The 26,194-nt window shown below is 47.6% G+C and overlaps 1 protein-coding gene across 4 annotated transcripts in view; it reads left to right on the top strand.

The window, feature by feature from the left end:
- The first annotated feature begins 3,227 nt into the window (after window positions 1-3,227).
- LOC125744150 (GRAM domain-containing protein 4-like) overlaps window positions 3,228-26,194 on the top strand; it is a 28,986-nt gene continuing 6,019 nt past the window's right edge. The window contains exons 1-15 of one of the 4 annotated variants that reach the window (XM_049015992.1): window positions 3,228-3,384; window positions 7,227-7,434; window positions 11,536-11,656; window positions 19,314-19,434; window positions 20,901-20,962; window positions 21,547-21,679; window positions 22,754-22,779; window positions 22,906-22,997; window positions 23,195-23,286; window positions 23,437-23,485; window positions 23,607-23,678; window positions 23,793-23,836; window positions 23,933-24,042; window positions 24,150-24,304; window positions 24,686-24,703. In XM_049015992.1, coding sequence (XP_048871949.1) covers window positions 3,356-3,384; window positions 7,227-7,434; window positions 11,536-11,656; window positions 19,314-19,434; window positions 20,901-20,962; window positions 21,547-21,679; window positions 22,754-22,779; window positions 22,906-22,997; window positions 23,195-23,286; window positions 23,437-23,485; window positions 23,607-23,678; window positions 23,793-23,836; window positions 23,933-24,042; window positions 24,150-24,304; window positions 24,686-24,703 — 1,332 coding nt within the window. In that variant the 5' untranslated portion in view covers window positions 3,228-3,355. Of the gene's footprint in view, window positions 3,385-7,226; window positions 7,435-9,301; window positions 9,960-11,535; window positions 11,657-19,313; window positions 19,435-20,900; window positions 20,963-21,546; window positions 21,680-22,753; window positions 22,780-22,905; window positions 22,998-23,194; window positions 23,287-23,436; window positions 23,486-23,606; window positions 23,679-23,792; window positions 23,837-23,932; window positions 24,043-24,149; window positions 24,305-24,685; window positions 24,704-26,194 lie in introns of those variants that run through there. The other 3 variants (XM_049015993.1, XM_049015989.1, XM_049015991.1) reach the window with 3 other exon arrangements.

Consider the following 26,194-nt stretch of genomic DNA (forward strand, 5'->3'; position numbering starts at 1 on the left):
CCCTGTGCCTCACACTGCTTGGGAAGGGGTCCAGGCCTCCAGTGACCTGGTACTGGAGGCTGGTACATGGGTGGAGGTTACATATATGTATATACTACTGTATATATTGAACAAAAGTGAGTCAGTGAAAATACTGGTATTGAAATATGTATTAGTTCATTGTGCATCCATTCAGTTATTTTTATAACCCACAAGATACCTAATAACTAATTTACTAACTTTATTTTGGATGCAATTTAAATTAAGGACAACTATCCCAAGGTGGCATGGTAACTCGACAGGTATCACTGCTGGCTCAGACCCCCATGGTTGGGGGCTTAAATCTGACCACTATAGTGTGTGTAAAGAGTAAAACGTATGTTCTCTCTCCATTGCAGAGGTTTTGTCTTGCAGCCCCAATACATGCAGTTAGGCTAATGGGTGTCTCTAAATTGTCCAGAGTATGACTGTGTAGATTACAGTATTGGTTTAAGTTTCACTGCGCCCATTGTCTGAGACAAAATGAAACTGGCTTGGACGTCAGTGCCCCCTGAGGATGTGGCACAATATAGTCGCCTTAACACTACGATCCCTGAAGTCAACGAAATTTTTCGGACGCACCTCGGGTGGAGCCCCCCCCTCACTCCCCACACAAGCTGCCCGCCCCCTCATCAGCGCCAATCAACACCTATTGTTTTGCAAATGAAAGCGGAGTTTCACGGTTTCAGCTTCGGGTCTGCACAGAAACGTTTTCTAACAGTGTGGTCTGAGGAATCGTAAAATACATGCGTTAATATATCCTAATTTGAAACACAGTTGAATCCCCATTTCTCTTGATTCGGTAATTTCAGTTTCAAGAAAGTATTTGATGGAATAAATACATGCATTTGCTTACTGCCTGTAGCAATCGGTAATCTGATTTTCAGTTTTAAAGTTCGATCAGGGCTAAATGACAAATTAATTAATGTATGTCATTAAAATTACCCTGGCATGATATTTGCATTATAAATGTACCGACAGACAAAGCATTTTTATAGGTAATGAAGAAAAACCTGCAACTTGCAATGTGCAAAGACCGTAATCCCCGTAAGAAGTGCATGCACACAAAAGACTGCTGATTACTATGTCCATTTGTTATGAGAGAGCACAATGCGCTTTGAATGTAAACACTGACGTTGCTACTTGCGAAAAAGATCGCGCAGTTATGAGCGCACAAAAGACTGTAAATTACTGCGGACGTGTGTGCATTTGTGCGTAGGATTATGAGATGCCACGGTGAACTTCACACGGAAACAATTCACATGTTACATGGGAAACATTGCGCAGTTATCAGCGCACAAAAGACTGTAAATTACTCCCGACGTGTGTGCATTTGTGTGTGGGATTATGAGATGCCACAGTGCACACAAACACTTCGTGATGTACGTATGAAACAGGATGGGCAATTATGAGCACACAAAAGTGCTAATTATTCATAAACAGATTGTGGTCCAGATATATAATTACGGCATAATAAAAAAAAAAAGACTTTCGCGTGCGTGTGTGTTTCCGTATCACATTCAATCGGTTATTTTTGATATAATAAATACATACAGTTGATGTCTGCAACAATCTGTGTAACCTTATTCAGTTGTAAAAGTTAGCTAAAAGATAAATTGATTTACATATATCGGTAAAAGAACCCTGGCATAACATTAGCGCGATATATGCATTATAAATGAATCACTAAGTAAGAATTCAGGACACTGCAGCTGCGCTTTGCATGAAGGCTAAAGATGGCTCTGTTTGGGAAAAAGAAACTTCGGCGTCGATTTATGCAAGAAAAAGAGAATGAAAAAGAAATGAAGACACAGCTTAGACAAGCTTCTGTTCCTCAGCTTGCCACTGGAAAGAGGACTCAGTGTCAGGTGCTCCGTCACTGTAATAGGAACCACAGTACAGAGAGATGTGTGCAGTGTGACAGGTACACCTGTCGCAAGTGTAGGAAGGAGGGTCCTTGGGTGTGTGATGACTGTTAGTGGATAGAAAAGGTTTTGTATCTTTAGTGTATGTGCTTATTTTGTATAATAAATGTGTATCTTCCACTTGAATGACACGGACTCTCTCTATCATACACACACATGCTCTTTATCTTTATACCATCTGATACTTGAAATTTACACATTCTTTGTCAAAATTCCTGCAGCTTGTACTCATGAATCAATGATGCAACTTTTTCCCATGTGGCACATGAAGTGTTTACATCAGAAATGCACATGCGTGCACATGTATGACATGTTATTTCATCATACATTTACACATATAGTTGTAGACACAGAACATACATCAAAATATATGTATTTGCTATATCAAAATATATTTGTGTAATTGACACCACGGTTACCGTAGTAGATTTGGGGGTTCCACTGTATTTCAAATTATTATGTATCAAAGCATGTATACTATTCCTTACAATACATCACTAGATAAACTCTTTAGTGCAGACCTGAGTTGAAGAAGTGACTTCAGGCTGGGGGATGACTTCAGCTGAGTGACTGTGATTCATTTGCAAAACAAAAGGTGTTAATGGTGCTGGAGAGGGGGCGGGCAGCTTGTGAGGGGAGTAAGAGGGGGGGCTCCTTGTGAGGAGAGCCTCATTTTTCCAGGAATTCTAGTGTTAATGGGTTGACCAGCACTGATTGTATATATTTGCCGTATGCTGAACTGGCATCCCAGCCGTGTGCCCTGTACTGCGTACGATAGATTCCAGACGACCCTGTTTGAAAACAGATGGATAGACAAACGTCCCCATCTAGTGGTGTATTTAGGCATTCTTCAGAATGACGCAGGTGTTACTTTCAAACGCGGTCCGAAAATATCAAGACACGTACATTTATTATTTTTTTCTGAGTTCATGTTTATGCCATTTTCAGTAAAAAGCATCTTATTTACGCTTAATTCCTGTCACTTGAACAGCGATGTACAATTTACATTACAAAGTTTACTCTTACTGCATTTTCTGTCCATCTGGAATTTTAACATGCCTTTCAGGGCCTTACCGTGTTTTTTTTAAATGAATAATTCATACATTGATACTAATTTATGAATAACGACTGAAGGTGAGTCAGTGGCCTCAGGTACATCTAATAAAATATATTACATAAGCAGGGTTAAAAGGAAAGCAGGGCATCCCGTCGGCATGCGGCTGCGCGTCCACGCGGTCCCTTTAAGAACCGCGCTCGCGCTGACGACATTTCCGGGCCGAGGCTCGCGGAGGGAGCCGGACGGGCGGCGTTTCGGACGGGCTCAGGCGCCCAGCGGACACGGCTGGCGGTGCCGCGTTTGCCCATCCGGACCGGGGAGTGGAAAACGGCGGATAAAGCGGAGACCCACGTTGATGAAACTCCGCTGCCGTTTACGAGCCGGGTAAGAGACACGAAGGGGCTCGGAGGAGGCGTGTCGGTACCGACGCGACCCCGACCATCCCCTCCGTTCGGTTCCGAGGGGCCGCTGGATCTCTTTATAGGGGTCGGCGTCTGCCGCCCTGCACTGCCGTGTCATCCACCTGTCTGAGCTAGGTCAAAGCCCGGACCATCCGCCTGATCCGTTACATGGTGTCACAAGTGTCTAGCAGTTACTCAGCCGCACGTTCGCCACGGCGCTTCTGGACGGGTTTGTTTATCTCTGTGCTCCTGTGTGGGTGTGTATCGTTGTATGTGTGTGTTTATCTGCGTGTATGTTTGTATATGCATCTCTATGCCTATTTGTGTGGTTGTTTGCATCATATATGTTCATTTATGAGATATAGGACTGTGGAGGAGGACGTCATGGGTGATTTTCCGGGAGATGATGTTGATGTTGATGATGATGATACATGACTGAACTATTGTGTCCTGGCCTTGAGAAACAAGACTGAATAGGAAATATGGCTTCACCTTCATAATGTCTGTCATTAGTACAGGACCAGCAGTCCATCTCTGTTTACCACCATCCTCATCATAATTATCATCACTCTTTTTTTGTAAATAAGTCATACAGAAGGGACTGTTTGATCTGTAGTGGAGGGAGGAAACACGGCCCACCCAGTCCACCCTTGCAAAGAGGCTCTGAATCCAGTGAGCATTTTGGGGGGGCCTGGGGTAGTGTTCTCTTCACCCTGCTGTGAGTCTCTCGGATTTTTGGCATTAATATTACAGGGATCTTCAGACTTGATCGGCAGGCAGTCTGACCTCTGTGTGGTCTGCAGATTGCCCTGTAAGACCAAATTGTGCCCCCTGCTCGATCGACAGGCCGAAACGGGACCTTTCACGGGGACTGATGCGAGGCACGTTTCACATGCGCTGCTTCCACCTGCAGTGAGGGCTGCCTGCTTTCCTTCTCTGCCGTCTCTAAAAAACGGACCTGAATGGTGTTTCTGCCCTCAGCTCAGTGTCCTGCCTCCTGTCTGGCATGTATGCGTAAGCCTGCCGATCCAACGGCCCATGTGTAGGACTGACATGGGAACCAGCCATCTGGCTTGGCCTGCTGGGGCTGTCAAAGGACTGTCATGTTGATGGGGTGACGAGTAAGAGGAGTTCAAAGGCTGTTAAGAACAACCAATAAAGGGACCTTTATTGAGTGCAAGTTAATATTTTATGATTGCTTTCAGAGCAAGTGATTCTGTCGACTTTAGAGACATTAACAATTCCATTGAGAGTGTTAGGGAGGGCTCCACCTGTGCATACACCTTGTTGGAGATCCTGTCCCGTCTAGTCCTGAGACCTCAATGCTGTATGGCTGCTGGGCAGGCAGGTCGTGCTGAAGTGTGACGAAATCTCGTAAATAAAACAGGTTTCCTGTTAGGAGCTGCTCCCTGGCCAGCTGTCGGAGCATTCGTTGTATGGCTGCTCTGTTTACAGTAGAGGTCACTTTGCTTAGGGCTCTAACACCTAAGGTAATGGAATTGTGAGGAAACCGTGTAGTGACTCTGCTCCTGCACTGGGAGTCGCCTAACATGCCTGAGCCTGGTGTAGGCACAGCAGCACTGTGCCCTGAGGTTTTGTGGTTTAAGATGACTTGTAATGTACCTTGAAGTGGAGTGATGTGTCACGTTTGCCTCTGGAGCGGGCTGTCAGGGCATTGGTGGGGGGTAAAGGGGAGTAATGTGAACCTGGTGAGTCTCACCTGAGTACACGCTGACTTTCTCCACCTGTGGTGGTATTAGAGTGGAGGAGAGCTACCTTCTGCTTCCTGAGTAGAGCATGGCTCTGCATCCAAGCCCTGTCTTTGCCTTCTGCTGTTCACCACTTTGCACTAGGCATTGCTGTCAACCTCCCATTTGATGGCATATTACTTTCTAGTTGTTTTCTTCAAGACTCGTTCTTGTATGAATCATTTCGTATGTAATTCCTTTTTGATGCTCACGAAAGGAATTTGACAACCTTGGACGAGCAGTTGGGTGGATGGTTAGAAGGACTTTGATTCCTTAGTAAAGTTGGGCTTTGTTGATGTCAGCGTCCGAAACTCTGCAATCAAGTTCTTTGGATAATCCGCATTTCAATTTCTGTCCGGGATCCCAAGAAGCCACCTCATTGAAATCACTCACCCATGTTCCCCAGTCATTGTAAGAAATGACTGCAGGTATCCTGGTTTCTGGTTTTGTGTGGAGTATAAAATTCAGAGTCACTTCAGGGTTATGAAAGATTCTGTGGGATATTGTGCTTACTGATAAAGACCTTCAGAATGTGTTGAATTCTTGAGATGGACAGCGGCCGTCCTCCACATCATCGCTGTATGGAGAAGCACGCGCTGTTTCTGTGGAAGGCTTTGTTCTCATTGTGCCCTTGTTGCCACGCACGTATTGATCTGGAACTGAGGTAGGTAGTGACAAGGTAGTGACATTAACTGGCTTCAGAGAGCTGTGCTGACCCCTTGCTCCACATGCATGTGTGGAGTAGGAGCAGGGCCTTGACATGACAGTTTTATAAAGGCAGACAGTGGGAATTGGCGTCCCCAGTTCCCGGGAGCAAGAGTCATCAGATACCCTCTGTGTCCTTGTGGCTTGAGGCGCTGCTTGTTGTCTTTTGTCTTTTATGTCATTCTGCTGTTTCAGGAGGAGCCTGAAGTTTGTGTCTCTGTTCGAGCAGAGAGATGGTCGTTTTGGAGAGAGTAAGCCAGGTTTTGAGGGAATCCATCCATCCATCCATCCATCCATCCATCCTTCCAGTTTCTGTAACCGTTTGTTCTGTTGAATGTGGAGGAACCTGTGACAGGGAAATGGAAAGTGATTCTAAACCGCAGCTGCCCTGGGCTGTTTACCTGAGCTCTTCCTCGTGACCTGCCGATGCCATGTAGCCTGTCACAACCACACCTAAAGGGCTGGGGTGGGTGCCACTTGTGCCTGGGGGGACACATTGTCTACTATACACTGTCACAGGCTTGTGGGGGGCAAATCATGGAGTCACCCTGTCTCACTGTAGCTCACTCTTTGTTGATGGCAGGAAGAGCCAAGCGGACCAGTTTCTTTAGTGGTTGATGTTAGACTGAGCTCTTCTGAGGGGTAACCTCTATCGCCATCTAGGGACCTTGACTTGGCGAATCAGAAAAATAGGGAAAACTATCTGTATTACTCCCCTGAAGGTTAGCCTATTCGGCTGAGAGTTGTATTAAGCGTCACGGTTGACCTGTAACCTTTTGATATACAGCTTGATGTCAAATAGGGGTGAAAATTCATCAGGTTTGTGTTTCCTGCACTTTGAACGAAGAGTGATGTGATCCTCATAATGTCATATTTGATTACCCTGATGTAGCATCCTGCAGTGACCTCACTGGGATGATTCAGCTTTCAGGTGGAATGAGTCTCTGCTACGGCCCTGTCTGTAATGAAATGACTCTAAGCTCAGAGACTTCAAGAAGGACTCTTAGCATCAATCCAGCCTGTGCCGCTAATCTTCCCACCAATTTCCACTGACTAGCAGCCAGCAATGTGATGAGATAAGCCCCACTTTGAGAAGAAAGTTGCTCTTCTTGCAGAGCACAGTAACTTCTGGACCATTAGTGAGGACAGTCCGTTTTTGTCCTGAGCACCTGGCTGCCAGCTACAGCTAATTATCACCCTCTTTGAGCTGATTTAGCTTTTTGGCCCACTAGCGACAGTTCTTTGAAGATCTTTTTGGGAAGCTCAGACACTTCACGAATCACTGCAAAACGGATTGGTACCCTGGGGACTAAGAGCTATGGGATATTCAGTAGTTTATGGTTTTGTGGTGATGTGCTTTTTGTCCCCACAGGAGTGTCGTACGCCATGTCAAGATAAAGTCGAAGAACTCTGTTTTGATCATGCTAAAGCGTTTGGACAAAATACGGTTCAGAGGTCAGAAGCGAGATGAGTTCCTTGACCTCGCCGAGTCCCCAAACACGTCGGACAATGAATGCAGCGACGACGTCCCGGTGAAGCGGCGTCCTTCATTGAAAGAGCCGGAAGACCTGCGCGACTGTGTAAGTGTGGCCTTCATTAGGCAGAAGTCCAGGTGTATGGAGTAAAGGGTGGTTCAGACCATCTGGTTCTCATGAGAGAATCTCAACTGCTTCATTCATTTTGTTGAATGTCTTCTGAAGCTGGTATCAGAGACTTCAGGCTGACTCTAACATTCCAAACCTGATTTTTTTCATTGCCCCTTGTCATGGTTTGTGTTCCTATGTGAGAGCGCCCCATGAGCCTCTCTCAGTGCTGGCGTCTTTCCATTGGTATTCCATTAAACAGTTTGAATATTGTGGCCCCTGTGGTTAGATTTAATACCCAGCTCAATTGCAGTTTTGTAGGAAACCTCAGACTGGCGGTATATATACTGAGGAGCCTTTCCATTTGTTATGCACCGGTGGTAACCGGTACAGAATCCTGTCCCCTAAATACTGAGCTGTTGCTGTCCACTGCTTTTCTGTCTTCTCTCTAAATGTACAAAAATGTTTGCTCCTGATTTTTACTTTAAAGACACCATGCTTTAGATGGGTCATAAGAAGAATTCTGTCATAAAAATAAATTTTTTTTAATTAAAAAGTTTTGTCTAACTTCACATTAAAACAGCGTTTCTATTACAGCTTCACTGTGTTCGGTCTAAATATCTCTGCAGGTTTAGCAAGTAGTTTACAGCTTTTACAGTAGTTAACACCATGCCCATCATTTTTAAAGAAATCTGAATAATCTGCAAGGCCTGTTCTATGCTAAGAGAACTACCCCTAGACTGAGGCTGTATAAACCCCGTGACCTGATTTGTGGGTGGAAGTATTTCTGAATGCAGATATTTCTGGATGCAGCTCTCAGATTTACGGATCCCATTCTTCAGCCGGGTGTTTCAGATGGAGATTGATGCCACACAGAAATCGCTGCTTATCGCTCAATTCGAAATATTTAAAATTATACGTTTAGTCGTGGTTTTTAAGGTTAAGATGGAGAAATTGTGGTGCATACAGTAGCAAGAACACAGTGCACAAACAAATATACATTTAATGCCAAACAGACAAGGTACAAATAAAATATCCTGAAAAACAGGACATTGTGATACTACAGAAGTATTTAAAGATACGAATAATAAATTAGCAGATGTGTGTCTGCAATGCTAACAAATAGAGCCGGACCTTTACTGTAACGAGAGAGTATGTTTCCTGTTATGGCTGGGGGCGGGGGGTGGCACGGCGGGAGAAGGCAGTTTGGTGTCTGGCCGTAACAGACGGGAACGATCCCCAGTAGCATTTTTTAGCACATCGTGGTGGAATGAACCGCTGGCTAAATGTGCTCCAGCATAACGCCCCCTGAAGCCGATACACAGAATTGTTCATTGTGTTGTCCATTTTTTTTCCCAGCATCCTCTTCTCTTCTACTGCCTCCAGGGGGTCCTGGTTCAGTCCTGTGATGAGCTGGCCTTTCTGATGCGTTTGGCAACGCCAGACCTGACACCACTTTCCCAACAGGCTCAGTGGTCACACACTGGTCACTGTGGACTGACACAACATACAAGGCAGCTTGCTATACACATTGAAAGTCCTGAGCTTCCTGAGAAAGTGGTGTCCGCTTTGGCCTTTGATTGTCATCCATATACAGGTATATAGTGACATGAAATGCAGTGTTTCTCCAACGCAGTGTTTTTGGCACAAGTTTAGCTCCTGCTAGCAGCATTTGACAATCCGGCACCGGCTTGTGAGATCGTGTGCTTCTGAGAAGAGCTTGGAATTACTGAACAGAGTAAAGTACGGCGTGGACCTGTATTCACATAGCTAGGACCAAGAGGCAGGGTGTTGTCCCCCCCCCCCCCCCCCGAATCGTCTGTTTTTAAAGTGCACATATTTTATTTTGGAAGTCAGGAAGCTTTTTAAAATGAGCTGTTTTCATGGATGTAATATTTGGATCTGTGACATGATGATATGACCTGAAGTCAGGCCAGCCTTGTGTCCTGTTTCAGTGGATCCTGTGGTTGCTGGGGGCGGAGGGGTCTGCTGCAGTCTCTCCATGCCAAAACCATCTGGGCAGCCGAGCCATGAGGTCTCACTCAGGTTCATTGAGAAGGTGCCTGCCTTCCAGAATGTTCCTCCCTGCATTTTCTGCTGTTTATAATTTTAACTGGTTGAAGACTTGGGGAAACTGAGAGCCCTTGTGGGAAACTTTACCCTGCAGATGGCGGTTCTGCAGGAGGTGCCTCCTCACCGCTTGCCTGTGCTCTGCAGTAGGTGAAGCAGGGTACCTTGCGTGTGGTCAGGCTGAGAATCGCATGGCTCCTGGGTGGGAGAGACCGGTTTTCAGGGGCCTGGCTGGATCTCGGCAGGCAGTGGCAGGAGGGGCTGTCGGGCAGCTGCTGTGCTGCCGCATGGACCTGAGCGGCAAAGATGGCGTGATGGAGAGGAAGAGCAGGTTGGCAAGATTGTGTAGGAGGAGATGCGAGAGTCCCAGTAAAGCTGTGGGCACCACTGCCGGTGACTGGTCAGGTGACTCCCCCTCGCGTGTGCCTGCCTTCCCGCCGTCGTTTGGCCAGGTAAATAACCGGCTAAGTGTGTGAAGGGGTGTGCCCACACCAAGCCAGGGCTGACTCTGCATATGTTAACATGTCGCAGTCGGTCTGATTATATTTAACTTCAGCACTACCTGGGAAGCCGCAGTGCTGCGCTTACCGGCTTCAGTTGCATCTAATCCACAGGGCTCTGATTAATGCTGCTGGCTGATTTCAGTTCGTCCCCCCCCACTCCCTCCGTCACCGTGTGTGTGTGAGTGTGGTCATGTATATTTTACATTTTGGGGACCAAATGTGCCCACAGTGTAATTAACCTTTTAATTTGACCTTGTGGGGACATTTTTTCAATGCCCACAAGGGGAAACTCCGTGTCATAAATGTATGTGAATGCAACTGAAAAACTAAAATAGTTTTATATTTTGTTTTGGTATTTATGGTTAAGGTTAGAGCTGGGTAGGGGTTAAGGTTCTTATGGTTAGGGTTAGGGTTATGTCCATAGAAATGAATGGAGAGTCCCCACAAAGATATAGATACCTAATATATGTGTGTGTGTGTGTGTGTGTGTGAGTGTCTCCTTTGGGTTTCCTAACCTCTCTTTCCCTGCACCTCTGGCATCTTTTTGGCCAGCCTGTGCTTGGGGCCTTTAGGGTGGTCTCCATGGAAACGGGTCTTGCAGCAGCCCAGCTCTGATCTGATGCTATTTATTGAACATTGAAGCACAGGATGAATCCCAGCAGAAGCCTGACTGCTCTCTCGGCTCGGCTCGGCTCGGCTCAGCCTTGGGCATATCCCAAGCCAGGAACGTGTGACGGAGGGGCGGTCTGAAGCTGGCTGCTTCTCACTGCGTATTGTTCTCCTCTGTTCTGATGGCCTCTCCCTGCTCTGTTTTCGGGAGCTCGCCTGAAGCATAGTGTGGCTTCAGCTTGCTCTGCATTTGACCTTTTGGGAGGGGAGTGTTTGGCATTGCTGATGTTTGCTGCATTTTCCATCGCTGTGCTCTCTGGCTCCCTCACTTGCCATGTTATAGTGGTGGGTGTGTCACCTCGCACTCTTCAAAGAGTATTTAAAATAGCCTGTTTTGCGCAACCCCCCCCCCCCCCCCATTTTCTCTTCAGCTTTCTTAGAGCTTTTCCACCTTCCCGCTCATAGGTATAACTGCTCTCTTTCTTCACCTTTCTCTCCCACTCCCTCTCTTTCCGCTCTCTCTCTCTCTTTCTCTGAGGGAGCTGAAGGTGAGCCTCACTCCGCCCCTCCCTCTCTCCCTCAGACAGAAAGCAGACAGTGCAGGAATCCCGCCCACTCCCCCCCCCCCACCCATCACACTCCCCATTGCAGTCTGTGCTACTTCATGCTCTTCGCTCTTAAAGGGGAAGCCCTTTGTGTCCGGACCCGCAGTACGTCTTTGCAGTGGGGACGGGGGGGGGGCATGGAGTCAGGGACTGGAGGGAGTCAAGCGCAGTTTTCTCCCCGTGTTTTGACCCCGCCCCCAGTGGCAGGAGGTGGCAGAGGCGTCCAAGTTGTGAGTTACTCCAACTGCTCACATGTGCGGATGTTCAGCTGATTCATACGCCTCTGTGTGTGTGTGTGTAACTCCTTCCAGGCCAGCCCTGCAACTCTCCCCATGGCTGCCACCATGCAGGACTTCCAGAGGTCTGAGTCGGACAGGCTCAATGAGGTGAAGGGCCACCTGGAGATTGCCCTGCTGGAGAAGCACTTCCTACGTGAGTATGGCACTGTGGATCTCGCTGCTTAAACCTCTCGTGCTCTGAAAGTCAGGCCATGGCCTCATCATGATGATTAAAAGTACAGTTTGTTTGTTGTTAGAGATACCTGGCAGAAACTCCTAAGGACAGCAGTTCAGTTCTGCTGACAGGACTCCACCCTGTTCCAGTGCTGATCGCAGTGCGGCTGGTTTGGGTCATGCTATTTCGGCAAACCGCCTGTCTGAGCGTGGGTTCTTGGCAATGTGGTCGTTTGGCCACCAGTTCAGCTGGGGTCACCCGCAAGGTTTAGCGTGAGATGTTGTTTCTTGTGTGTGAGTGTGCTCGGTAGGAGCACTGGGCTGACCGTGGAATGTGACCCAGTGACATTATTTTGTATTGAGAAACCAGAAAACAGATTCGTGAGCTGGGACGTATCTATTCAATCTCCGTTTTGGTAAACGCCCGCTGATCTTTTGATATGACCCAGCACTCTGGCACAAAGGGCTGGGCCCATTCAGATAGCACTCCACGTACCCCCTGTCTCTCACACCGAGTGAGCTTGGGTGCTGGTAATGTCTGCTCGCCATTGTGAAGAGTAACCAGTTTGCACAATGCTGTGCCTTTTGACTTTGCTGGGCTTTGCTGCGAGGCATCACGTTTGGGGTGTGTATCCCTGAGCTCTGCATGTTGTGAACTGCCTGGGCTTGTCCTGGGAATCTGATAGACCGGTTTACGTTCTAAACACCGTTTGCTGTCACAGTAGGAGCATGAACATTGGCCTCTCTCAGGGACAGACGCCGCTGGTGTCTGTTGGTATCAGTGAGGATCTCCATGACAAGGTGTCTGAGGGATTCACTCGGGGTCTCTAGCTTGAAGGCAGCAGGAAGCGGGTAACGTGGTTCTAGGAGGTCAAAAGCAGAAGCCACACTCTTGCAGTGTAGGTGGATCCCATGACCTGCAGTGCTGATGGAGTAAGGCTGCTCTTCGTTTCTCAGCCTGCTTCCTTATAATGTGTCAGCATGCTTGCTGTGTCACCAGACAGTGTCCCATCAGCTGCATATGCTGGGATGAGACCCACGGGGTGACAGACCCCAGCAGCAGACACTTGATCTCCAGTTTCATTTTGTTTACAGTGGGGGTTGGGGGGTTCTTGTACTAAAAGATGTAGCAGTATCTGTCTTCCTGCACTCAGTGTACCCTGCATTACTTAATTATTTAAATGATGTTGTATATTTTTAACATTCATGTCAATGCTTACCCTGATTTAATACAAATTTATGCTAATTTGTCACCAATTGTTAATTGTAGCTGCTGTTATTTTCTGCCACAGTGGAGATCAGTGGTAATATTTATCAGATGAAGTATGATAGAGAAGCCAATAATTTTGGGAATGAATCAGCATCTATGAGTGTCCTCCTGTCTTGGGTCCATGCCCTTCTGTGTCTAAATGGTGCTGGCCGCATGGGTATCATGTTGTGTCCTGTCTGTAATTAACACTCCACTGTCTGGTTATTATTTCTATATTCATTAATGGATCCCAGGTTAGATTCCGGCTGTGCTGCTTTAGGACCCTGGTCAAATTCTGGTGACACTGTTCGATGACTGAATTCCTCTACCACTCTGAGCTCCACGTATTTTTCCTCTTTCCTGGTGCCTCGAGGCTCTCTATGATGACAAAGCAGTGGTTCACGTGTACACAGTTACTCTCTTGGGTTCCAGGGACCGGTGCTACTGGATGTACCTCTGCTCAGTCTCTCGTGCAAACTGAAAGAACCAGAAGTAACTTTTCTGAACCTCCCCTTTCAAAATGCACATTCACACACCTACCTCATACATGTCCTCGGGAGGTCAGCTGGGTGAGGGGGTGAAGCAGGTTTTCTTCTTCAGTTTTTCTTAGCGGTGGATCGACTCGTTAATCAATCTCTCATCTGACCTGGAAAAGCCATGTAAGGGTCTATTTTTAAACACCATGTTTACTTAGAGCCCATGTCCAAAAAGGAAACCCTCGTCTGACTGCCATTACACTCACACCAGACATTGTGCCTGCGAGGAAAAGGACCGTTGCCCCAAAAAGCACACAAGCAGACCAGCCGTTTCTCTGCCTCCCCAGTAAAAAAAAAACTCCCTCTCCCTCCAAATGTCCATACACTGGTCTTGCAAATAAGCAAATAAGCAAAAGCCACACTGGAGATTTAGAAACAACAACCAACAGCATCTCATTCATGACATTATTAAGATGCCTGTAGACCCATAGAGGGTCAGCTAACCCTGTAGTGTCCAACACACTAGGAGAGTTATCCCTTAGAGTGATCTGACTGTGGTGGAACAACATTCTGATTCAGCAGGTGCCCAAGCAACATCTTCATGTTCTGCTTAGGTTAGTTCTGCGTCTACCATGTAACGGGTCGCAGAAAACTGTAGAATCATTTGTGTGGCCCAAGTCTATTCTGTCTGCCGAGTTATTTACTTCTATTTGCAGTGCTTAATTGGTTAACAGGCTGCAGCAATGCTCCGCCGTAAGTGATATAACAACTTAGGGGTCCTGCCAGAAGCGTTCATTTGGGAAACGGTCACATGAAGCTGTTCCGCTTCTCAGAGCTCTTGAAAGTTCCTCACTGCTTTGGAGAATGACTCTAGTAACAAGTCTATACTGGGACAAATGCGATATTATTATTTAGCATGAGTAGATATATTATGCAACCTTACCTATACTTGCATTTATCAGTTTATCAGGTACTTTTGTCTAAAGCAACATACAAGCGAGGCAGATATGTCTCAAGCTTACAACTACCAAGCAGCAATCTAAGCTATACTAGGTGCTTCAGCATTTTTGTACAATGCTAAGGAACAGCAGATGAAGACATTGCAGTTTAGTGGTTGGCTGACTTAGTTCAGATGCTCCCAGAAAAGATGGGTCTAGAGGTTTCTAGACTGGATGTGAGTGGGTTGATTGTTCCACCTTTGAGGGGTCACACACAAGAAACATCTAGATTGTGTGATTCATTGGATATTTCACATGGTGTATATGTGACTGTATCAGGGCTACAAGACTGGGATAGCACAGGATAGCCAGTCATCTGTTATTACCCCTAGGATCCTGGCAGACCTCAAAGGAGACCATATCGTGTATCCAAGGGGTACAGTGATGTTGTGGTGTATGGTAGGGCTGGCAGGGAAGATGAGAAGCTTGGTCTTGTAGAGATTCAGCTGGAGGTGTTGACAAAGCACAGGCAGCAGTGTCCTTGGGGTGGTCAGGTCGAGCTGAATATTATCAGCGTAAGAGTGGTAGAAACAGCTATGTAACTGGATGTTTGGACCTAGAGAAATAGTGTACAAGGACAAGATTAGGGGACCAAGGAGTGAACCTTGGGGCACACTCGTTACCTGATGTAACTCGGGTACCTTCTGCACTCCAAGACACTTGGAACAATTGGCCTGCTGGATGAGAGACAAACCATCCCAGAGTAGGGTTTGGCAATTCATTGTGACTGAAACACAGCTCTTGTAACTTTCATCATGTGCATCATGACAGTCAAGAGTGTGGTCTGAGTTGAATGTTTAAGCCCTTTAAGACAGACAGTCAAATCAGACACTTGATTGAGGACAGTATGCTCAGAATCTGAGACAGAAATTAAAAGAGTAAGACTGACCTGCATTGACAGGGTGAACGAGGGGGGGATGTATGTGGTGGTGTGGAGGGGGACTGTGTGAGTAGTGGATGAGAGGAACCGGTAGCCAGTAGCTGCTACTTTCTCTTTGAAGTTATAAGTAGCCAGGAGGGTGGGGGTGGGGGGGGGGGGTAGTGGAGGGTTAGGTGGTTTGTATTTGTGGTATCATGTGCTCTTGTGATAGTAGTTGGTTTTAGCAGCAGTGATGCCAATACAAAAATGTAAGTGACTGATAATCAGCAAGGTCCCTGAGATCCATTTTCTCTAAGCCAGCCATAGACAGTGCTGGAGAGCCAGAGGTGAGAGGGTTGTGAGCGTGCTGGTCTGGAGGAGAGGGGGAAAGGGGTGTTAAGATGTGAGTTTGGAACAGAGCAAACTGCCAGGCACTTGAAACGGAACTCCTTAGGAGAAGGAAGGGTAGAGAAGATACAGAGAAGCAATTTTGGGAGAGAGTGAAGGCTATGGCACAAGGAAACTCGCGGAGGGGCAAGCAGAAGGAAACTAGGGGAGCAAGACAGGAGGAGATGTAAGGCGTGACAAGGATACCTGTGTGAAGCAGTGATCAGAGACCTGTCAAGGGGTGACGAGTACAATGTTACAATGTGGAGTAGAAGGTCTTGGAAACGTTACCTTGAGTGGACCTGATCATGGTAGGTTAATGCATGACACTTCCCTGATTGCTCTTCCTTTATTTGTGATGCCGTTTGCTGGTGTAGGCAGCAATGGTGTGAAGCTGAGGATGGGACCTTTTGTCCCTGAGGTATTATGCCACTTGCCTCGGCAAGGTTCATATCTGTGTGCAAATTTCTGTACTGCTCTATGGCTGCCCAAGAATGGACCATAACTGTTTCAATGAATGTGTGCTGGCATTAGGACCCTGAGCATGGGGTCCTGTCCATGAGATTGTCCTTCTGCTGAAAGAGGATTCATTCAAGATTTATACTGGAAAACTAATTCTTAACCCCATGAATTCTAGCATGTGTATGAAAAAAAAATCTGATTATATAATAACCTGCATGGCTATGTAGTATATTTTTCCAGCTGCATCAGATTCCCTGGCAGAGGTCACCTTGCTCGTTGAGGTGTGAGCATCCTTATACATTTGAGGGTAAAATGATCACTGTGATAGTCCCTTCTCCCCTCGGCACAGTGTGCTGCTCACTGGTCTGAGTCATGAGAATCCAGTTCATGTTCATGAATGGGGTGAGAATGCTCGAGTGGCTCCGTTCATGTTCATGAATGGGGTGAGAATGCTCGAGTGGCTCCTGTTGGGCTGATTGTGTTCTGGAAATCGTAAGCCACGCGTGTAATGAGAGGGTGCTAGTTTGCAAATGGCGCTTACATGACAGGAGGGGAATAGCCCTCGTCGCCCTTTCAGCCCCTTATGGATCCGGAGACCTCTGTGGGGCTGTGTGCGTGGCCTGAGCTGCCGCATGTGATGTGGGTGGCTAGATGTTCCGCTCGGAACTCCAGCAGAAGGGCCTGGAGCTGACTCACTGCTTATTCACTATCTAAATCGCATCAGCCTCACTGAAGCTGGCATGGCTTCAGGGGAAATGCACTGATTTTGTTCCGTAAACAGTCAAACCGCTTTTCTGCAGTTCCTGTCTGCTCCCGTGATGGGATTTCCTCCAACGGACTTCCTATTTGACAGGCCAATGATGAGATGTGTCCGCTGGGTGCCTGAGTATGGGGAGACCTGCTTCTGTCCTTCCTGCTCGTTTCTGTTCGTTGGATTCCTCTGCATATGTTTCTCTCTTCTCATGTTCAATGACTGCAATATCTCATCTCATTAAATGGATTATGGGGAGATTAAGGAGGTGCCTGAAGCCAGAGCTTGCCTTTCCCTGCATGTGGTCCAATGCAAGCTGCCTTCTGTTCATTATCTTCACTGTCTCTTAGGATCTCAAGGTTATGCTCCCATCAGAAGTCTCCTGGCCTCTGGCATCCTCAATGGTTCCTACCTCCACCACCTGGGCAGTGGCACCTTAGTGATGGGAGGGGATGGGGTGATGACACCACAGCCTAGTAAAACACTGATGTCATGGTCACAGGAGGGGGTGAGCCGTGTGATGGATGCTGGCTCTGTGGGAGCTTTAGTGCGCGAGTTCTGTCGGCCTGAGTACAGCTCTTGCAATCCCATTATTGTATTTTCATTCCGGTTTGCTCTTGTGTGAACACAAACTGATATTACAGCTTGGTATTTCCATAGCAGCAACTGGCAGCTTCGAAAGCATGAGTGAGCCAGAGTGTCCAGTGCACTGAGGATGCAGTGGCAATGTGCCTGTACCTGAAACATTCCCGAATCTGGAGCGGCCCCTGCGGGGAGGCACTGCCATTGTGGGTAACAGTCAGGTCCGGCTCCACAGGGGGGCCAGACTCACCCTAAATAATCCTGTGGCCCACCCAACGTTTCAAAGCTGGAGCCTGACCTGGCATTATTGTGGACTGGGAGATCCCAGAGAGTCGTTGGGTCAACAAAGTACTTAAGCATGGAAAGCGAAATACTCAGCTGTGTAAATGAATCCAAATGACCAAGCGGGTTTGGGTAGGAGAACAGCTAATGTAACTGATGCGGTGATTTAGATTATTTAGATATTTGGCGATGTAGATATCATGCTGCAGATGTGGGTGTGTTCAGATGGTGTAGGTGTGGTGGTGTCTATATGCCGGTGGAGTAAATGTATCGCCATCTTCCGTCCATTAGGGCGTTTGAACCCTTTTAGACACACTCTTACTTGCTGTTGCATCGTCAACTTTTATCCATTTGAGCTCCTCTCGGGATAGCGGAAGGGAAACGTAGAGGTGATTTAAGGAACTCCCCCTGTTGTGTGTTGTCTGCCTGGCATCCCGCCACACTGCACACATGATCCAGCCTGCCGGTGGCGCCGTGAGCCAGTGCAGTGCGTTAATGTTTAATGACTCCTAACAGGTGCAGCCTGACTGCTTCTTCTCTGACGAGTGTCTTGTCACCGTGTGTCTCCCAAAGCACACTCTCTGATCTGCACATGTACAGCGAGTGCCACACGTTCATGAATGTTGTTTGGCACAGGTTAACTCTACTGTTGCTTTCAACGCCGATATGGAAACTTCCGTGTCCTTTTAACTTCGGGGGGCACATACCTCAAGAATGAGTGTCTGCAGTTGTCGCGGAGGTCTGATGAGATGGTTCAGTCTGTAGTTTGGTTTTGTCGTGCCATGGGTCTGTATTCTGTGAAATGATTGTCTTTTTGTTTGGATCGTTGGGTTCCAAGTTTGCAGAACTCCCAGTGAGTGCGTTTTATACAATGGGGTTTTCCTACCACTTTTTTTTCCCAGTGTTAAAATTTTTCTCATGGATGGGAGTTAAGGTTAGCAGATTCTCCTCAGATTCTTTTCTGTGAGTGTTTTCTGCTTCTAGATAAATGAGCAGCCAGTGTTGATGCATTTTCTTTGGTGGTATCACAGGCCACACGGTAAAGTGACTATACGTTATTTTCCCCTGTCTGCCAGTCTATTCCTGATTATATCTCAGAGTTGTGGTCTCGGTGCAAAAATACATCATCAGTACTATTGAGTGGCGCCGCCTTCGTTCTGGTGGAGAGTTTGCAAGGTGGTCTTTTATCCTGCCGTGCTTTTGTTTGCTTCTGAAAGGAGCCACTCCTGCTCCTCAAATATTAACTGCGGTAATGTGCAGAACAAAGGGACTGGAGAAAGATGCCATGATCTGACTTGAAGTCTCCTGCATGGTCTGCAGGACGAGCGTGTCGCTTACGTCTTAACTGTAAAAGCAGCACTCCTGTGCCTCGCTGTCTTCTCAGGTCACATTCATGTGGATGTCATGTTTCATACACATCTTGTGGTGCTTCTCAGGTAGTGAATCATATCTTTCGTGTTAGAATTCTAAAACATGTGCCTTTAAAAGAGAAAGTACCGTGTTAATTATTTTAAGCTTGTCCATCCGTCTTATAAATGCTGATGTACATTTTTTCTTTTTTCTTTTCTCCCCCCCCCCCCCCCCCCCCCAGAGGAGGAACTGAGAAAATTGCGTGAGGAAACAAACATTGAAACTTTGAAACAGGAGCTTGAAAAAGAACGAATGAAAAGATTAGACCTCGAGCAGAAAATGAACGAGGTCATTAAAGCGAGGTGAGTGTGTGCTGAGTGTTTGCGCCAGCCCTTCCGGACCTTTCTGCCGCTCCCTATGTGAATGTGCCATGTGAGCACATGGCTCTGCCTTCCAGGCTATAGCAGGCTTGTGCTTCAGCAGGTTTTACCGCAAGCGATGCTTTAAAAATAGTCCCGCCTGCTGGCCGCCCTGGGAGACCGGGGATTCCTCAAGGAGAGGCGGGGACCAGTGTGTAGCTGGACGTGAGCACAGGCACGGGCAAGGGCACAGACAAGTGTCACACTGAGCAGCCTAACTGGGCCGCGGTGACTCATAAGCATGAAATGTAATCCTGAGTGACCGTGGATTTGGACCCATTAATCTGTTTACAGTGACACGTGGTGTTAGTTTTTCTCGATTTACTTTGGCAATCATTGGTGAGTGTGTTCAATCTCAAGGCTTTTAAAAGCATTTCTCAAAACAGTTTATGCATTTAGCACAACACTATGGTTTAGCTGCAATAGCCTGTAATTTACCCAGAACAATTACCTTGGGTCTCAAAAGCAAATAATTCCACCAATGAATTAGTCAGCCACACCAAAATGGAAAGTAGAGTCAGCATCGTTTTAACAATGAGAGTCAAAATGCTTAGATATGTCGTCAAAATGTCAGTGTAAATGCGCTCCTGAACTAAAAATTCTGTCAGTTCCCAATTTCACATTGTCACTGATCAGTCATTCTTTTTTTTTAACAAACTGATACTTACTCATGTCAAACACCAGTTTCAACTTTAAGCTCTCTGTTGCAGTATGTACAGTTCACTGTTGAAAGCACATATTTTTTAATCACATATTTTTTATATCTCACATCACTGTACAATGGTTAACAAAGAAGTCACAGCACTGAACAACACAAAAACAACAAAATGACAATACATGAACAACAAAACCATGTGCTGTGGGAGCCAAAAACACAACAATGCTGTATCACTGCAATTTCTGGAACATATATTTAAATCATGTGTAAGCTGGGTTAACTGTTTTGCATGTGGTGCCTAACAAGATGATCAATTACTACAGTGGGAAACATAATCTCTTTTTAACCAACAAAGCTAAAGCAACTGAAAATAGTGCTGAATGATGACAATTGTGCAAAACTATTTGCATGCCTGTACTAAAACATTTGGAAATGTGTGTGAGGCAATAAGAAATGATGCTCTGCTGTGCAGAAGTGACATTGTGGTGTGGGGATTACAGTCGTTTTTCAGATGTTAATTTGCTTTGGGGCATTTCTCAGATGACATCTAGAAAAACTGTAATGCATGGTAAACAAATGGCGTGACTTCTGCCTCATCCTCAGCTTGTTGATGCTTTGGACGATGTTGGCTGTTGTGTAGAATCCCAGGGGGTTTATGCGTGTGCCTGTCTGCCTAGGACCCCCACTGGCAGTTTTCTGCATGATTGTCACAGGTTCGCATGTCACCTCCTTTGATTGTCTCCCCCTGCAGGTTGGAGGACTCGCCGGCACAGTCCCCACCTAAGGCGCCATTGCCAGTTGCCAATGGGGCAGGTGAGCCCGGGTCTCGTGGTGTCAGTCTGCCTGGCTGTGTTTTTTATGGCTTCTTTTATAGCTGGTGACATCATCTTTGGGAAATGGCATTAATCCGCAGTTCGCTGTGCTGCTTCCCACTGATTAGCAGGTATCACGGCACAGAGACGATGAAACAGGCCCCCACCCCGGGTATTCAGTGCTGCCTGCAGTGAGGGTGGCTTGGGGGGCTATTCTAATAAAAGGAAAAGTGTCACCATGGTTATCAGAGAGGAAGTGAGTGAGGCTGGTTAAAGCATACCGCACCCCCATGGTGGCACCGTGCAAATGTGCAGCACCTGCCTCGTTCGCATGCGCCAGAACATCAGCACGCTGTTCGGCTTCCGGTGAACGGCACATTATTTTAGGAAGTGGGTTAAATGTGTGGATCACAGGAATCTAGGGCAAGTGGCTCTACGGAGGGGAGCTCAGAGTATCCTCTGGATGTGGGACAAGCGGACGGGGGTGGTGCTGTTAGCCTAAACTGGGTCTGTGGGTTACAGGTGCAGTGACGCAGCACGGAGAGCCCCCTGCTGGCCTTGCTAATCTCACATCTTTCGCCACAGATAAAGGCCAGGACACACTGTATTACCGGCTGCAGAAGTGGCTATATGACAGGCTGGGCGTTTACATTGAGGACTTCCGCTTTCAGCCTGAAGAGCGAACGGTGGAGGCAGAGGAGCCGCTGAGTGCCAAGAGGTAAGTAAGGAGGCAGAGCACAGCACCCCCTGCTGGCTGCGGGATGAATGAAGATGGCGGGATTAGACATACAGGACAACCCCAGCAAGCTGAAGGGAGATCTGATGGCAGTTGCATATGCCTGTACTGGTCTCTGCCGTGATACTATCACTTCTGGGTCCCTGAGCAAGGCCCTCGTCCCCAAATGCCAGGTCTGGGGGTGCCGGAAAAATGGCTGACCATGTGCTGGGATCCCAGGCTTCACTCTTCGCTATGTGAGACAATGGAAAATAAATATCAACAGCACTATTCATTTCACGGTATTAGCAGATGGTCACCCCAATTCTGGATCAACACAAATGTATGACTGCCCATTTAATGTGAAGCCAGAGGAGTGACGGGAGCTGATTGGACAGCATGGCCTAGGGCCCCCATCCAACAGATCAATAAAGGAACAAGCATGTTTTCACAGATAATGAACATACCGCTGTGTTCACTGTCTCCGTCTAGTCCCCAGGGTCTGTCTGGTCCAGTTTTTCCCATCTTTCAGAGTGGCTGATGGTAGTGCCTCTGTCTGACGCTTCAACTCTCCACAGTCATCTGTCGAATTTGGGGCAGGTTATGGAACAAGTCGGTGCGATGCGTTCTTTCACAGGAAAACACATGCGTTATGGATACCGTTTACAGGAAGTGACCTGATCTCATTTAACAGGCTGGTGTGCTGTAGGGCTATGTCAAGATGTTTCTGCTTGTCCTGGTCCATTTCACATGGGTTACGTGTGAAGAGTCACGCTTACTGGCAGTAAAAATGAGAAGAAACAGCTTTTGCTTTCTTTCAGAGCCGCTGGGTACAAGAATCCCCAGTTGGTTTTTATCGTCACGCACTGTTCCCCTCACTGGTGCAGTGAGAAAAGCAGGATATTGTGTGCTCTGCTGCCCCTTGTGTTGCGTGAGCCACAGTGCAGCTGCTTCTGAGCCTCTATTAGTTGTGAAGTGCATGCGGTGAACAGCTGTCTGTGCTCTAGTACTGCGTCAGCATCCTCATGCTTCCTGGCCTCCTGCACTAACTGGCTACTTCTCTCTCTCCTCTTCCAGGTTAACGGAAAACATGAGGCGACTGAGTAAGTGCCACCCTGCCGACTTTGCAGTGCAATATCAGGGACTGTTCTAGAACATCGCGCTTTAGTGTTGGATCGCGTGTTGTTCTCAATGGGCATCTGGATGAAACGGTTCTTCTCTGTGGACAGAGAGAGGAGCCAGACCCGTCACAAGCTTCATGAGGAATCTGTCCGCCTTGTCCAACTGGCACTCTGTATATACGTCTGCCATTGCATTCATTGTAAGTATCAGCCCCTTCAGTACGGACATTGTGTGTGTGTGTGTGTGTGTGTGTGTGTGTGTGTGTGTGTGTGTGTGTGTGTGTGTGTGTGTGTGTGTGTGTGTGGGGGGGGGGGGGGGTGTGGGGCAGATGGGTGGCAGGGTGCGTACGTATGCGTGTGGATTAGTGTCTCATGGGGGTTCTGGCCTCCTCCTCAGATCTACATGAACGCGGCCTGGTATGGCTGGGCTATTCCCATGTTCCTGTTTCTCGCCATTCTGAGGTTGTCCTTGAACTATCTCATCTCCAGGTAGGTTTCTCAGCCATCTTCGGGATGTTCATGCATCTAGTGGCACCATCTGAGTTGGGCGGGAGGCATCACATGACTGAGGCATGAGGGGCTCAGAAAGGCTGGCGCTGTTCATTTGCAGCACATTTGTATCTTTGTTTTGGTCTTCAGGGGCTGGAGGATTCAGTGGAGCAACGTGCCTGAAGTTTCTGAACCAGTGGTAAGGACTGCTTATGTTTACTGAGCACTGCCTAGAGAAAACTAGAGGGAGCTGTTAGCATTGCTACTGTCGTTCATGCTTCCCCACAGAGGAACGCTGAACATGCTTTTCTGTCACTCAGGAACCCCCGAAGGAGGACCTGACTGTGTCAGAAAAGTTCCAGCTGGTTCTTGATGTGGCACAGAAAGCTCAGGTAATCTGGTGGAAACAAGGGTGGCCCTGATTGTTTCCCCGGAAATCGCACCCTTGACACCCACAGGATGTTTCAGTTCAGTTCTTAATATTTATTTGTTTGTTTATTTGGCAGAATCTTTTCGGTAAGATGGCAGATGTCTTAGAGAAGATAAAGAAGTGAGTATTCAGGGTGCATCTCTGCTCTATGACCATCTTTGTGTGTGAAGAGATGGAGAGATGTTTCTTTCTGACCATTTTCTTTGTGTGTGCCAGCCTGTTCATGTGGGTGCAGCCAGAAATCACCCAGAAGCTCTATGTTGCTCTCTGGGTTGCCTTCATCTCCTCCTGTTTGCTTCCCTACAAGCTCTTGGGTTTCATCATCGGTGAGATTTTCAACATCCTCATATTGTGCTCCTGTTTGTCTCCTGGCCTGCCTCTCTGCAGGGGGCAAGTGTTACTGACACCCCTCCCCAATTTTCCCTGCACCCAGGACTATACGCCGGCATCAAATTCTTCATAATCGACTTCATCTTCAAGAGTTGCCCTAAGCTAAGGCGGAAGTATGACACACCCTTCATCATCTGGACCAGTCTGCCCACCGACCCGCAGCTGAAGGAGCGTAGCAATGCCGCTGTGACCCGCCGGGTGAGCCCACGAGCGTCGCACCCCTGTACCATGGTACAGGGTACCATGCCTTCATCACTTCAGAATGGCATTTCTGTGAAGACCAGACGTGTCAGACACGCGGTGCCATGCTGACGGTCATGTGACTCCCGTGATTATTCATTACCTACGGGCAGCTGTATGTTATCATTCCTGTGTACCCCATTCATAGTGTGACTCATCAAACTGCTAACTCGTGGTGTTTGTGTCACTGGAAACCAGTTTGTACTACAGCATATCATAGGATGTTGTACATGAATGTGTGCGTCATGTTGTTCCAATCCTGGCTATGCTGCGCCTGTGGTGTAGGGGAAGTTACATGTGTTACATGCGTGTTCTGCTGTCTCTCTCTCTTTCTCTCAGCTCTCTGCGTGTGAGAAGGTAGGGTCTGCAGCTTGTCTGAGTCTGCAGTTCAAAAGTGTGTGTGTGTGTGTGTGTGTGTGTGTGGTTTAAAAACACACTTAGTGCCTCAGCGTGTTTCTGTACACCTGGGTCTGAACATGTCCTGCTGGTTTCATGTTAACAACAAGAAAAACGAAAGCCGGAGCTGTTTATTGGGGCAGTCATAGCCTGGTTAGAGGCTGCATCAGCATCCTGGGATGACATGTCAGATCCATGTTCAGGGTTGCGCTGGGCCGTATGCTGCTCTTGCTGTGTTTAGATGGGTGTGCTCATAGACGGTGTGGCCTTTCACTGCAGCCCTTAGCTCCATGCTGCTTCTGGTACTGAACCTGATGGCCCTCTGTTTTAACCAGCACCCCTATGGGTCAGCATCCACTTTAACCGGCCCTTCTGCGGGACGCCATTTGCCTTAACCGACCCCACTGTAGGTCACCGTCTACCTTAACCACCCCCTTTGTGGTTCCCGTCTGCCTTAAACAGCTCCCCAGGGTTGGCCTCTACTTTAACCAGCACCAATGTGGGTTGCCGTCTGCCTTAACCAACCTCACTGCAGGTTGCTGTTTGCTTTAACTGGCCCCACTGCAGGTTGCCATTAGCTTTAACTGGCTCCTCTCTGGGTCGTGTCAGCCTTAACTGGCTGTCCTATGGCTTGACATCTGCTTTATCTGGCTCCCCTGTGGGTCGCCGTTTGCCTTAACTGGCTACCCTAAGGGGTCGGTATCCACTTTAACCGGCCTTTCTGCGGGTCGCCGTTTGCCTAAACTGGCCCCACTGCGGGTCGCCATGTGCGGGTTGCTTCTCTCTAAGTCGCTGTCAGCCTTATCTGGCTGTCCTATGGGTTGCCATGTGCGTTAACTGGCTCTTCTCTGGGTTGGCATCTACCATAACCATCCCTCTCTGTGGGTCGCCATCTGCCTTAACCGACCCCTTCATGGGTCGCCGTCTGCCTTAACTGCCCCGCCCCCCCCCCCCCCCCCCCCCCCCCCCACGGGTCGCCGTCTACCTTAACTGGCTCCACTGCAGGTTACTATCAGCTTTAACTGGCTCCCCTGTGGGTAACTGTCCACCCCCCTCCGTCATTCACCATTGGCCAGCTGCCTGTGCACTTTAACCGCAGTGCAGGTCCCATGTTTATGTGGCCCAGCAGTGTTTCATACGGAATCCCCCCCCCACACACACACACACAAACTCAAAAAGAGGGTGATTATCGCTGCACTGAGTAAATGATGGATGAAACAGTCCTGCAGATGACTGACTGCTTCTTAAATTTGAAGCTACAGGCTGCCAGGAAAAAGGAACTATTTTATTATTTAATGAAAATAAATGGACAAAAATGATACATGGATTATCTCCCCAAAGTCACAATGTTGTTATGAATCCATCTGCTTTATTCATTCTTTGATCGCTTTTTTAAAATTACACAAGTTTGTTTTTTGCCTGGTATGTAATCATCTCGTTCTTTGGGACTTT

The sequence above is a fragment of the Brienomyrus brachyistius genome, chromosome 1 (assembly GCF_023856365.1).
Source record: "Brienomyrus brachyistius isolate T26 chromosome 1, BBRACH_0.4, whole genome shotgun sequence".
Lineage (NCBI taxonomy): Eukaryota > Metazoa > Chordata > Actinopteri > Osteoglossiformes > Mormyridae > Brienomyrus > Brienomyrus brachyistius.